This window comes from Pezoporus flaviventris, unplaced genomic scaffold, assembly GCF_033815535.1.
Source record: "Pezoporus flaviventris isolate CSIRO_AGI_PZ_B2104156 unplaced genomic scaffold, CSIRO_AGI_Pfla_v1 ptg000066l, whole genome shotgun sequence".
In the NCBI taxonomy this organism is placed as follows: domain Eukaryota; kingdom Metazoa; phylum Chordata; class Aves; order Psittaciformes; family Psittacidae; genus Pezoporus; species Pezoporus flaviventris.
The window spans coordinates 20,108,906-20,122,980 of record NW_026892614.1 but is presented as its reverse complement, the minus strand read 5'-3'; the positions used below and the strand labels follow the sequence as shown (position 1 = coordinate 20,122,980).

The 14,075-nt window shown below is 37.5% G+C and overlaps 2 protein-coding genes across 6 annotated transcripts in view; one reads left to right on the top strand and one right to left on the bottom strand.

The window, feature by feature from the left end:
* Positions 1-2,563, top strand: part of FBXO30 (F-box protein 30) — a 322,115-nt gene extending 319,552 nt beyond the window's left edge. The window contains exon 4 of the transcript XR_009746592.1: positions 2,552-2,563. The gene's annotated coding sequence lies outside the window, so the exon portion shown is untranslated. The remainder of the gene's footprint in view (positions 1-2,551) is intronic.
* The window catches only part of UTRN (utrophin), a 369,745-nt gene that overhangs the window by 37,063 nt on the left and 318,607 nt on the right, over positions 1-14,075 (bottom strand). For all 5 annotated transcript variants that reach the window (XM_061471431.1, XM_061471432.1, XM_061471430.1 and 2 more), the window contains 3 exons: positions 13,276-13,477; positions 4,768-4,853; positions 442-599 (listed from right to left, as the gene is read on the bottom strand). In XM_061471431.1, the coding sequence (XP_061327415.1) occupies positions 442-599; positions 4,768-4,853; positions 13,276-13,477 (446 nt within the window). The remainder of the gene's footprint in view (positions 1-441; positions 600-4,767; positions 4,854-13,275; positions 13,478-14,075) is intronic.

Below are 14,075 nucleotides of genomic sequence, written 5' to 3'. Positions count from 1 at the left end.
TGCTAAATAATTTTCTGATGCACAAGGACAAAAATTACTATCAACATCATCCTCTTGTTCTGCTGAGATCATGTCTTGTTCCAGCAGGGAAAAGCACGTTGTTCTCACAGTATCAGGTTGCTTTGAACGATGCAAAGCAGGATAATTGGCTGTTACAAAATTTAACAGCTTTTAGAGCAGCCAATATTGTCAAACCACAAGGATTTATATATGTTTTTGCTAAATGTAATTTGTTTGATCCTCTCCTAAATCATAAACCATCTTTTAACGGCGGCATTTTCACAATAACTTCCTACACTTAGGTGCAGGAGCATATTTATTCCTGTTCAAAAACTGTGGACATTTTAAAATTAATCTCTTATTTTAACAGCATGTGAAAATGAATCTTAAGACTTCAGGGAGAGGGGTTTTTTTTTTACATGAAGGTCTTTGTTACCTTACCTGTTGGAAGCAGCTGCGCACGCTGGGTTCAATGTTGCTGCCACCAAAGGCTGCCACTTCCCCAAGCTGCCGTGGGATCTGGATAGCATCGTGAAGCAGCAGGCCTAGCTGCCTCTGGTCACACATTTCTGTGGGGCCTGCCACCTCCTTGAAGAGATCTGCAACACCGACAAGAGACACCAGCTCGATTTAATTTCCGTGTATACATGGCATTCATTGGCTGGCTGGGATTAAAGCTCTAAGTAATTTTAAAAGAAAAAAAAAGAAAATTATACTATTCCCCTACTTTTCCCCTACTGTTTCCTGCCATAATAACCATTACTAGATTAGAAATAAATGAAAGTTGAAAATTCAGTCTGACTGCACTTCTGATTGCAAAACAAAGCTTTGTTCAGAAACACTCAAGAGAAACTCTCATATTATACTGTGTAAATTGGTTGGCCTTTCATTTGGAGCAATAGTCAAGCTTTGCCAGTGTGCTTCATGAAGTCTGGTCATACTTTTTACCTTGACAAAGGAGTCTGAGGCAGAAGACAGGATTTTCACAAAAGAGAAATCCAGATGACTGAATTAGGTTTTAGAGGTTCTTGTATTTTTCTTGCCCTTTTCTTGACTAGTCAAACAACGCTACAGCATCTGCAGTGCCCAGTGGCGAGGAAAAAAGCCCCACAGAAAACAACAGTGACAGAACAAGTACTGCATAATTGCAGGCTCATCTGGCAAACCCAGGTCCTGACTAGCTTCTTTAGCTGCAGCTGGGATAGTTTTCATGTTTCTAAGTGTTAGTTTGAAAAACCTGATAGAAAAAAAAATAAAAGCCCGTTTCATTTTTTCTGTTTGCATCAGTCTCCAGCAGAAACAGGCGCTAACAGAAAAACAATTCATTAACTGCTTTAGCTGCGAGGAAGATGAAATCATTTCCTAAGCCCTAAGACTTGGGTTGATTGGAGAAGTAGTAAAAGGAGGAAAAAATTACGTGGCAGGAGAGGAAATAGGGGAAGTGATTAGCTAGGGTTGATCCAAGTAGGAAATCAAATACCTTTGAAGAGCTCAAACTCCACCAAAACACTCCACTTAAAAAACAAAATTTAACACTGGCAGCTGTGCCGTAACTAGTGAGTGTCCAAATGCAAAGGAGTTCATGGATGCTATCCTCTTTTCCAGTAACGCTCAATGCCTTTGATGTGACACACAGGAGCAGAAGCTCCTAGGCTAAAGGTATGGAAAGCTGAAATATTTTTGCCTTCTGTCCTACCTCCTTAAATTACCCCACAAGATATTCCTTGGCCAAGGAGGCATGGTGAGAGCAGCTCTCAAGTGGCAAACATATAGGAAGAGTTCATTTTACCTCTGACAGGGAGCACCCAAACATTCTCATGCCAGTGGGAAAAGGGACCTCATACATCACCCACCAGCAACATCAGAAGTCACAAACTCTTAAATGGAGTTTGTTAATATGTACATACATATATGAGTTTATACATAAAATACATTAATATAAATGTTAAACTGTATATGGGACTCTACCAAAAGGGCAAAAAGAATGACTGGGGAAGTAAAAGAAAAGATTATTCAGCTTTGAGCCATAGGAAAAAAACAGAAGCAAGAAAAAAGTAAAAATAATCAGTTAATCTTAAATCAAATTCAGCTTCACACTTGTATTTCAAGGATGACAGGCAATGGGATTTCAATTGCAAAAACTTTAAAAAACGTACTGACTGGTTGGTATAGAAGGGGATACTTGAAAATGCTGAAAAGTTTGTTAGATTCCTTCAAAAACAGCAATAAGATAGTAGTGAAATGTCCACACACACATTTTATGTTGAATTGTTAAAAAAAAAAGGATCCACATTCTTTCCTTTTTTTTTTTTTTTTTCCCACTATCACAGTGCTAGTTCCAAGTGGTTTGAAAATTAGGAACATAAACATAACAGTAAAAAAATTACATTCCAAGGATGTTTTACATCACTTGGAAACTGAACTGCTTTACAGCTGAGATTTGGCTACTTGAAGTAGCCCTCTTTCACCCCAAATCCATTTTTAACGCAGTAAATTATATGACCCCAAAATTTACAAATCTATACATTAAATACATTAAATAAAACTCCAGGTGTGTTTTCTGTTTCTGCTGCCAGTCTGGGCTTTCTGGATTTGAAATGAGTCCAGGTAAGAGTGAAATGCACACAAACTTGTTCCCAGTTATTACAAACCAAGATCTCTCTGCCTCTAAAGCTGAAGAAAAGGGAGGGAAGAATAGAATTCCTGCTGTCCCGTAGGAAATTCACACTCTGAGACATCATTTGTCTACTGTTTGCATGACTAGGCTTAAAACCTGCTGTGACTAATCACACACACACATTTTTTATTGATGCAAACACTTGCTGATATGATTAACTTTTACCTTCCCAGAACATTTGAGACCACTAAAATTGAGTGACTAAAGTTTGTATTAAGCACCCATATCTGGGGATATTGTTCTTCCTTCCAAGTGACTTTTTTTTTTTGAAAACACTTATCATTTCCGTTAAGAGTTTTCTCTTTTAGATCTAAAATGGTTGGGCTTGATCTTAAAGGTCTTTTCCAACTTGGCTGATTCTATGATATGAGAAAGTTTCTCTCAACAGTATATCAGTAGTAGGGTGTGACAAAATCAAAACAAGCAACATAGCTCCCACCAAAGATCAGTCTGTGACACATCCTGTGCCAGAGGACCCTGAAATGCTAACTGCAAAGCCACCAGCCAGTACCTGACACCATTACTTCCTTTCTCCTTTGGCAAAATTTCTTTCTGATCATAGCCTGGCCCACTCATCAAAAGTTATAACAAATAAAGGATGCTTTATCTGACTATTAATCCTCTGCTTTCAGAAGCCGAGGAACCCTTTCAATTTCAGATATATTTCAGGTTGAAGTTATGATCACCTGGTAAAAAAAGGCTCCTGAGACTTTTTCTGTACAATTTTTTAGGACTTGTTACAGCAATCTTCAGGAAAAAGACCACTGTGCGTTAACACAGATTATACAAAACGGCAACCACCATTTTTATTTTACGACTAGACACAAAGCAACAACATAATGAATCTGACCTCATGATCTCCTTGTTCTGCTTCAGTATCTATATTCAGTGACTGTAAGTATATTAATTCATTAGTGATAGCAATTTACCGAGTTTATTCACAGGTTTGGTTTTTTTTTATTTTTTTGAGCCATCTTTTTGCACGTTATCATTCTGTAATTCACAACCTCATTCCTGTATTTTATGAAAACCTTTTAATTCACACCAAAAGGCAGATTACCCCCTGAATTATCATTACTAAACAAAGGTATTTCTGCCAAGCTCCTTTAATTATGGATTTATTCACAAATACATCAAATGATGTAAAGAAACCAAAAACCCCAAAGGCTCAGTATGCCAATCAGATGGCCAAAACATGATCTTATGCATAAAATACCTGTACTTCTGTTCAATGTTAATAGCTAAAATTACAAGATTACCTACAAATGCTTTTAAGGAAAGATGAAATTGTTGCAGAGCTCCAATGGTACAGGGCTAACACAGTCTCTATATAATTTACATGCGTTTACGCAATGTGTCAAGTAACTACTGCAAAGAATAGCAATTTTAAGATTATGTGGATAATATGTAACTGTCCATCTAGGATGATTTTACATAGTGTTTAATCTCTTGTTCTGTTTTTGCCAGCGGTGTTTGCCACAATGTGAATGTTCTTCAGCTCCTGCAATTATTTTTTGAAATATTTTTATATTACTCAGAATTTCTCAAGCTTCCAAAATTACTTAAATCAACATAATACAAACTTTCATGGTGCAATTCTGGCAGAAAGCATGCATACTGGAAAACTATTTTCAGAGTTCAGATCATCATTCCCATAGATCACAAAATATGACTGCTGAATTTTGATGTATTTCCTTGCCTTATCTGACATGTTCACCTGTTCCAATCAACATTGACTTGCTTGATTTTTCCCTCAACAAAACATACATATGCACAAAAGACAACAGAATCAGTCAAAGAGAATACTTCTCTAGCTTCCACATGGTTACATTCTCCTTGCTTTTGGGGAGAGCAATAACATGCATTAAACAATGCATAATTGACATCAATACTTTCCAGTCAGGATATAAATCCTACTTTCTCTCTCACTGATGATAATGAAAACAACAACTCTATTTTACTTACAAGAAAACTGCCTTGCTACAGGCATGAGAAATTTTTTACTACGAATTTTGCTATAATGTGTTTTGTCATAGTGCATGACTTAATTATATAAAGTTAAGTATTTTATAAAATACATTCTTCCTTACATCTGTATTTCTCTTCCAGAAGGCCCTTAGAAAGAGACATCAAGCCAATTTTCAGGGACTGCACTCGAATTTTTCCAGTTCGGCCACTGAAATAATAAAGATAAGAATTTAATACAATTTAATTTTATTTCATTCCAACTCAAGTTATTAAAAAATGCAAACGCATTGGTGAGTTCTATTTCAAATGCACTTCAAATCTCAAAACAAATTAACACTACAAATCACATTAAGAATTTTTCCCTTAAAAAAGCTCAGCTTGCCTTCTAAGTGGTTTACACATCAAAACTGTATGTACTACTCCAAAAGGGCAGACATTTAGCTCTCTAAAGCTCTCAATATGATTTAATAATGTGGAACACAGAGAAAATATACACAAGCACACAGCAGGAAAGCCTATTACACAGTGTGAAACATGACTGCAAAATAAAACCATGTATTCATATCACAGTAATTCATTGTTTTCACTTTATTTTTTCCTTTTATGTTTAAAATGCTTTACTATACATGTATACCAAGACATAAACAGCGAACCACATGCAGTAATTAAATAATGTGGAGCTGTTGCTCTTTTTAAACAATGTTACTGCAGGTTCATCTTCTCCAACATGTCAAAAAAAAAAAACCAAACAGAAAACCCAAACCAAACCACTACACATCAAGCCTTAAGCTACTTGAGAACAAGTAAGTGGTAACAAAAAGACGTGATTTTAAACCTGCAATACAAACACTGTTCAAAAAAGTATTGAAGCAACAAACCCAGGGCACATGGAAAAGGACAATTTTAAAGTTCAAAATATGAGTGCAGAAACACATTCTTAAGAGATCTGATAATTTCTTTTTTCAAAGACCATAAACCATGATGCAATTTGTCTTTAGATGAGACATGGCCAAAAAAAATAAATCATAAGAATAGTAGTTAAACTGTATACACAGACCCTGCATTTAAAAGTTATTTGGATGTTTCACCAGTAAGTATCACCACAAACATTACTTTGTTCTTTTCTGTCATGCAAAAGTGATATATCCTTTACTTCTGGAGTGGTTATTAGATATCTCTTTCTGTCCTATCTATTCAACATATGGTCTGCTGTCTGATTTATTTCACAAATGTTGGGCTGAATACAAAATTATTCATTTACTCCTGGGCTCTCAGTAAATTAGCTAAGCACCTTACAGATATTAATGCATTTTTCTACACAATCATCACTTAATCTAGTGAGAACAGACAGCATTATCTTTTCCATTCCACAAGCTGGAAGAGAGGTACAGAGAAATTATTGCCAAATTAATAAAAAATGCACATTACTTTTACTGCCTAGCTTGAAAATGTGGACCCAATTTTCCAGAATGTTATGAAAGTGCCACCTATTTCACACATTCAATCCTAGCTTTGAATTACCTTTTTCAGTCATTGATGCTACATCATTCTGGCACACCTTAACATGTAAATGGCTCATTCTGCAGCCTTGATGAAGTTCTGTGTAAGGTTGTCTGTGTTTTAACTTTGTATTCAATGGAAAAACAAAGCTGAATTCAGCTTTGATTTAACTCATGACTGACTACAGCATTTGTTTGTTAAAAGCATAAGCTCAGAAAAAATTTGCAGCTAACAGGCCACATATGTGCCCTGTGCAGGTCAGGGCACATATATGGAAGCTTCAAACTTCTCCGGATTTCAGCAGATTCCTATGGGGACTGTGAAAAACTTCCTTTGCACAAAATGGATTTTCTCAATAAATTATAAAAAGAATTACAAAGCCTGCAATATTTCATTTTCTAAAGAGCAACATATTTCCCACTAGCTTTTTTCTTGGAAATAGATAATTATTAGCACTAGAATTATATACACAGTAAAAAATGGCACACCAAAACCAAGATTTCCTTCCCCAACAGCCTGTAACTGTAGCACTGACACTTCCAATTCAATGGTTTAAATTTGTCCATCTTAGCCACAAAACCACTGAGGTTGGGAGGGACTTCCGGAGATCATCTAGATCAATGCCTCTGCTCAGTCAGATAAAGGAGCTATTTCCCAATCATATTCAACTGTGTTTTGAATATCTTCAAGGATGGAGACTGCACAGCTTCTCCAAGCAAACTGTGGAACTCTTTGATCACTCTCACATAAAAAAAAAACCAACTTTTTCTTGTATGTTTAAGAAGAATTTTTTGTCTGTGCCCATTGTCTCTTGTCCTGTCACTGGGCAGCACTGAGAACAGCCTGGCTCCACCTTCTTTACTGTTCCTATCAGGTATTTATTCACATTGAGGAGATCCCCCTGAAACACCTATTTCTCCTTGTTGAAAAGTCCCAGTTCTCAGCCTCTCCTGATACATAAAATACTTCAAGTCCTTAATCATCTTTGCGGTACTTCACTGGATTCATTCCAGTTTGTCCATGTCTCTTTTGTGCTGGAGAGCCTAGAACTGAACCCAGCACTCCAGATGTGTCTAACCAGTCCTGAGTAGAGGGGGAGGATCACCTGCCTCTCTTGAACTGCTGGGAAGGCTTTTCCTAATGCAGCTGAGGACACTGTTGGCCTACTTTGCCACAAGCACATGTTACTGGCTCATGGTCAACTTTACTGCAAAGCTGCTTTCCAGCCAGTCAATCCCCCAGCCTGCACTGGTGTATGGGGTAATTGCTCCTTAGGGAGAGGACTTAGTATTTCTCTTCATTGAACTTCATGAGATTCCTGTTGACCTCTTTCTCTAGCCTGTCAGGGTGTCTCTGACTGCAGCACAACCATCTAATTATGCTGTGTGTGATAACATTTAAAAATTAAAGCCTTACAGCTGGAAAGTTCAGGAAAACTTTTAATTCTTCAATTAATAAAAAAATTATGAGTCAAGTATTTAGAATCAAGTGCCAGCACACCACTTAGATTCACTACAGCAATACAAGCATGCTTGCCATTAAAAGGTCAATTGATAAGACCACCTGAAGCAGCTCAGATATGTTTTGCTCTGATCCTGATAAAGGGAAGTGTAAACCATTATACCTTTATTAAAAGCTGTTCATTCTCCATTGATACAATAGTGAAAGGCAGCATCAAAATGCTGATCTATCTCCAAATGAAATATGGTAAAACCATTATGGATGCTTGTCACAGGTGCTTTTCTTGTTTGCTAAAGTCCATTTGTCCCTCTGGATATATGTGAGCCCTCTTTCCACAGGCAATACAAAGTCTATGGATTCATTAACCATACAGTGTGATGCTGACATTCTTCTCCTTCCTCAAATGAACTGTAATTTTGTTGTTCTAGTAGGGAAGGGGAAAGCAAAGAGAGGTGATGGGAAGGAGGTAATAAACAAATCCACGCTTTTTTAGGTGATTCTGTTGTCTTTGCATATGCTTCAGGGAGGCTCTGGCTTATATGCCTTCACCCACTGCCAGTCAAGAGGCAGCACAGAACCCAGAAGTAATTTAACTTCTAAACCTGACAAAATAAGTGTTAAAAGATATGCATCATTTCCAGGCATGGTAGGAGAGTGCGCTGAAAATATATAGAGGAATAATTTAGTGGGGAATCAGCTAACTAGATCAAGGTCAAGGGCATAAGAGGGTACCACGCTACATGAGTAGAGGCTGGGTTGAGGGCACATACAACTTTGGTGCATAGTTTGAACTCTCCATCCAAGCAGAGAGCAATCATTCAGCTGTTTCAGAGATCCAACGCAGCTGCAGAGAATAAAAAAAGCAACTTTATACAAAAACTGATGAATGTCACTACTATACAGCAACAAGTAAATGAGAGGGGAAAAAAGGTAAGCTCGAAATGGCTCTAGTATCACAAAAGAAAGGAAGACCACTTTTATCCTACATCTTACTACAGGAGATACTGGAACTACAGGATGCAGAAGAGGAGAGGAAGACATGATAGTTAACACTGACAACTGACACAAGCTATGCCCCATCAGTTCCCTTGCTAATCCTATAACAACTGAACTCCAAACAAGTGAAACAACTACAATACCAACTTTTCTACATCAGGTGTGTGGAGCATTTGGGATTCATATAATACAGTTTAGTACTACTTGGCTACAGGAACATCTCAACTGCAGAACAGTGTGCTAAATCCTAAACCACCTCAGAAATTCAAAGACAGACATTAGGCTGGGTTTAAATTATCAGCAGGTATGTCTTTCAGGAAACTTACCTTAGCAAACTTTCCAAAAGCTTTCCAAAATCATGCAAGCATCATATGCAAGCTTCATTCCTTTTTCTTACATCCTAACAGATTTAGTACCCAAAACTTACTTGACAGGCAAACATGGTCTACACTATAGTCAAAACAGAGGTTTGTGACACTTGCAAATTATAAATGTACTAATCAGGGTATAATTAATATTAAAGTGTTGCTGTCCTGGGTTCAGCAGTAGCAGTCATGTTTCTCCTCCTTGGTAGCTGGTGCAGTGCAGTGTTTTGACTTTCGGCTCGGGAACAGAGCTGATAGAGATGTTTTGGTTTGGCCAAGGACTTTGTGAGCCTCATGCTCTGCCAGGGAGGAGGGGAAGCTGGGAGGAAGCAGAGACAGGACACCTGACCCAAACTGACCAAAGAGCTATTCCATACCACAGCACGTCATGCCCAGGAGGTAACTGGGAGTTAGCCGGAAGGGCTGGGAGACTGCAGGGTTGGAGGAGGTATCGGTCGGAGCTTGGTCGGGCTTGGGGGGCGAGTTATCGGTCAGCGGGTGGTGAGGTGTTGTATTCTCTTCCCTTGTTATTTCCTTTATCATTATTATCATTGGTGGTAGCAGTAGTGATTTGTGTTATACCTTAGTTACTAAACTGTTCTTATCTCAACCCGTGGGAGTTGCATTCTTTTCGATTCTCCTCTCCGTCCCTCCGAGAGCAGGGGGAGGGCAAGAAAGGGGGGGAAGTGAGCGAACGAATTACCTGACTGGGTTTAAACCACGACAGTTGCATATAAACATACAAAACTATTGTTTAGCAACAATGTTATGTAAGTATTCTGTAATGTCACAATGGCATAACCAGATATAATATATAAGCATTTTACCTAAGTATGTGAACAATGTGAATGCCAAAGGCGCATACAGTAATGGGCACAGCTGCACACAGGAGTTAACCAGATAAGAAAAAGCTGCCAGACAGAGGACAAGATTAAGTATAAGAGACTGCAAACAGGAACACACAATAAGAATGACTGACAAATCAACAGAAAATAAGGTAAGCAATATCAAACTCAGAGGAACCCTTTGTTCCCCAGGGATGTGGGGCAATAGCATAAAAGCATCAGGCACTAGCAACGAAAACTGGAGGAGGAAAAAGATGAGCCCTTGAGAAGAGCTCTCAAGGCTAGTCAACATTGACATTGCAACTAAGGACTAACACAGACTGCATCTATCGATTATCTACACAACCCAGCAACAGAAGGCAGTTTGTTAGATCTCTGCCTCCACACGATCAACCACAGAGAAGTCAGACAAAGGAGCTAATTTTCCTTTTCTACAGCCGTGTCCTTTCTAGAGTGCTTCTTACTACTATCACAGCCTGCTAAGCTGCTCCTGCAGAGTCCTCTATGAGTCAAGACGCCTATCATCAACACACGGAATGCAATTCGAGTGGACACCTCAGAAGTTCTGATTTTGCTGAAATTAACACACTGGTAAGGCCTGGGATATTAACTCAGCAGGGTGCTAGAATGTGCCAGGTGTTCCAGTGCTACAAGAAATAACAAAGTTGTAATTCTTCAGGCAAAGACTGGGCCATAGAGAATGATCATGAAAGACAGCTTTGATCATATGGAAAATGTTAGCATAAGTGCCATAACATAACTACCCTTCCTAGACTAATGTACCAAAGAAATTCAGTTTAAAATAAGGCATTATCAGAAGTATCCTAACTTAAAAAAAACTGAGAAAATTTAAAAGTTGAAATACAAGAATTCAGACAAACATCGCAAGACGTTAAGAACAGTGCATGTGAAAGTTTCTTCATGAGTAATTCTGATTAAAATAGAGTCATCATCGACAATTAGCACATGTACTCTATATTATGTATGATAGACTAAAATATCTGAAACAAATTATTTCAAGGATATTAAGATATTCCATTAATATTGAAAGCTATCAGTTCATATCATATAAATGATGTTTGGAGATTTTAGCAAATTTGACAGCATATAGTCCAGAACAATAACCACTGGCTATTGCTGTTGGATGATTTAAACACAGGCCTGGCCAAATGATTTCATAGAGCAATTTCTTTCACAGCTGTCTTTGTAAAACGCAATGTGTTTATTTTTAATAAATCTCTAACCAAATCAAGGAACTTTAAGTTTTGAAAATGTTTATAGGGCAGATATTGCTGCCTGGAACAACCTTTGAGTCCTTGAAGAAGTGAAAGTCACTGAATAAATTTAATGTTTCTCTCCTCTACACAGCTTGACAAATGAATCATTCCTGATGTGTCAGAAAATACCAGAACACAACAGACTTTTTCTAAAAATAAACTGGTTCTTTTCAAGGGCCAAAGACATCTGTAGGTAAGTCAGAAGAACTACTTAGTTTGCCATCAGTCTGTGAATCGGTAATTAAATTTCAGGTTAATAGCATGCGACCAACATGCTTTTTGTAGACAGTTTAATGATTTGAAACATTGTATACGTATGACACCACTGCAATAAACAACGGAAATGCCAAGATACAAATTAGCTCTTTCCTAAAGGCCAATTTAGAAAAAAAAGGCAAAACAAAAGCCAGCTTAAAGTTGGTGCCTATTCTTTCAGCATTATTTTTTCTCCTGGAATAGATTTGAAAGGGGAGCAAGGAAACACACTGAAAAAGATAAAATTATCTCGGAAAAACCTTCATCTTCTATTTTTTGAAGTTTGACCAAATATTCAAGTCTTTCATCAGCTTGAAGAATTATCTGTACTAAAGCTTTCAGCACAATAATCAAGGGAACTGTGAGCAACAGGAAACATTATTGAAAGAAAGGTTTGTTGCTTACTATGGGCATTATAAATATAAACAGATTAAACAACTGAGTTCTACCTGAAGTTAGTAAACAAAGGTAAGCTGAAGAAAATATAATGGATTTGTAAACATCTCGAGAAAAAACCCAAAACAACCCAGAACCAAAAACCCCACCAAAACAAGCAAACCCCCCCCCAACACAACCAAAAAAAAAAACCCAAATAAAAGCACCCAAACCCAAAAACCCAACCACAAAACCAGTAAGTACAAAAAAAAAAACAAAAACCCAAAAAACCCTCTGACATTATTAAGCCTCTTACTCAAAATAAACAATAACATAAGCCAAGCAACCCACTTGATCTACTGCTTGATTGTCAGCTCTGCAAAATGAAAATACTTGCAGGAAGAAGTCCCAGCCATTGTATGATGGGCTGTCAATTTTTTTCAGCAGTAATGATGAGTCCAACTAACAAAAATGTCATGGTATTAAAGAGCAATATTTGAATGCCAACGCATAATACACAGTCAGCACATCAGTGATTAACTTCTTGTATGTACTTTCTTCCCCCATTCACGCTCCCCTACCACAATATTTAAAATAACAATAAAATAAAATATCCATAAGGTATAGGAGTACTGGAATGTAGTCCTCTGGGCAAGTGAAGGGGGAGAATGCAAAAAGCTGTGAACTGTTAGAATCTGGCACTGGTTAAGTGAGTGAACATAGTGAAGATACTGCGTACACCAACAAGTAACAGCTGTCTTGCAAAGCCAGTTATAAGAATTTCTATCATTAATCAAGAAATAATTTTGCCCTTTCCATCTTCAAATGGAGAGAAATAAAAGAAATCTGGTAAACAACCTCATGCAGCTTAGAAACCTGGATTTATAATTCTGCGTATAACTCCAAACTAAAGCATCTATCCAATTAGACAAAACTAAAGCAACCACCCCGTGTATTGCATTATTGTGTCTTCAGTCTGCTGCAGAAGGGTCCTGAAATGCTGCTGCTCAAGCAATGTAACTTAATAGATCATATGAAATGGAGAAGCTGATAGAAACCAAGTCTTTTCCCAGTTTTTACTATGGAAGGGCAAGAACAATACTGAAGACCACTAAGAAAAATGAGCAACAGACTCATGACTCAAAATCACAACTAAATAAAAGCATACTAACTTTAGGTCGTGCAGGCTGACATAGCGCAGAGAGATGAGAGTCTAACATTCAGCAGAAGAAAGAAGTGTCTGGAGACTCAGAAAGAACTGGCCAAAATCATGAGGGGCTGTTGGAGTGGACTTTATTGTATCCTCTGAGAATAGTAGTAGTATAAAAACAGTGTAATGATAGTTCAAAGATTTGAGCAGGACTTCTCAAGGCTGTATCATTTTTCTATTATCATGGACACTTCCTCAAGAAAGTAACTCGGAAAAATACACAACAGTCCCATAAGTCTAGCATTATTGATATGTCATGTCACATATGCAAAAATCACAATTATACTTTGTTAATACTATATTAAATTCCTGGGATACAAACTGTGCATAAAGACTTCTTACTTACCTATCATATACATTGAGTAGCCAGTTAAGACACATGTCTACACAGAGAGGAACATTCACCATATCTTTGTGTTTCTCTTCAAGTCCACTGTAGATGGTTGTGAGACAGCTGATCACATCCTGGACACCAATCAGTTGGTCATTTTGACTCAACTTGTGCTGTTTGAAAATGTCACTTGTTGTGTTCAGGTCCAATAGGTCCACTAACAAAAGAGGATTAAAAAAAAAAAAGAAAGAAAGAAAGAAAGCAAGAAGATGCATAAAAGATGCTTGAGCATAACTTTCACAATACTTGTTCATGTGCATGTTGTAGCAAATGCTGCAGACAATTAGCTAAGATATAGCCTTCATTAAGTAACATAATAGTGAAAACCCCTTCTCTGTGATATGTCAACAGCATTTTGGTACTACCTATTTAAAAAAACAGGATCAACAAGAACACCATAATGACACTGCACAGACTGAAGAATATTTAAAAAGCCACTGATCTAACCTCTGTAATTAGAGGATCCTAACTTCAGATGTACACACACCGGCTTAGAGGATTCTTCACATTTACCACAAAGCCGAGTCCCATTAAGTGACTATCACTTTTGATTGAATCAAAAAAGAGCACTCTTCAGTAACAATGTTCTCTTAAGTACAGACAGAATATTCTGAGGCCTGATTAACTGAACAGTGGTTGCTAAACTAAGGCCTAAAGGAAAGCCAGCAGAAGGACCCAGGGAAATTGTTTGTTGTAGTTTTCTAGAACATTAATTCTATGCTTTCATGAAAAATATTTTGATCTCCTTTATTACA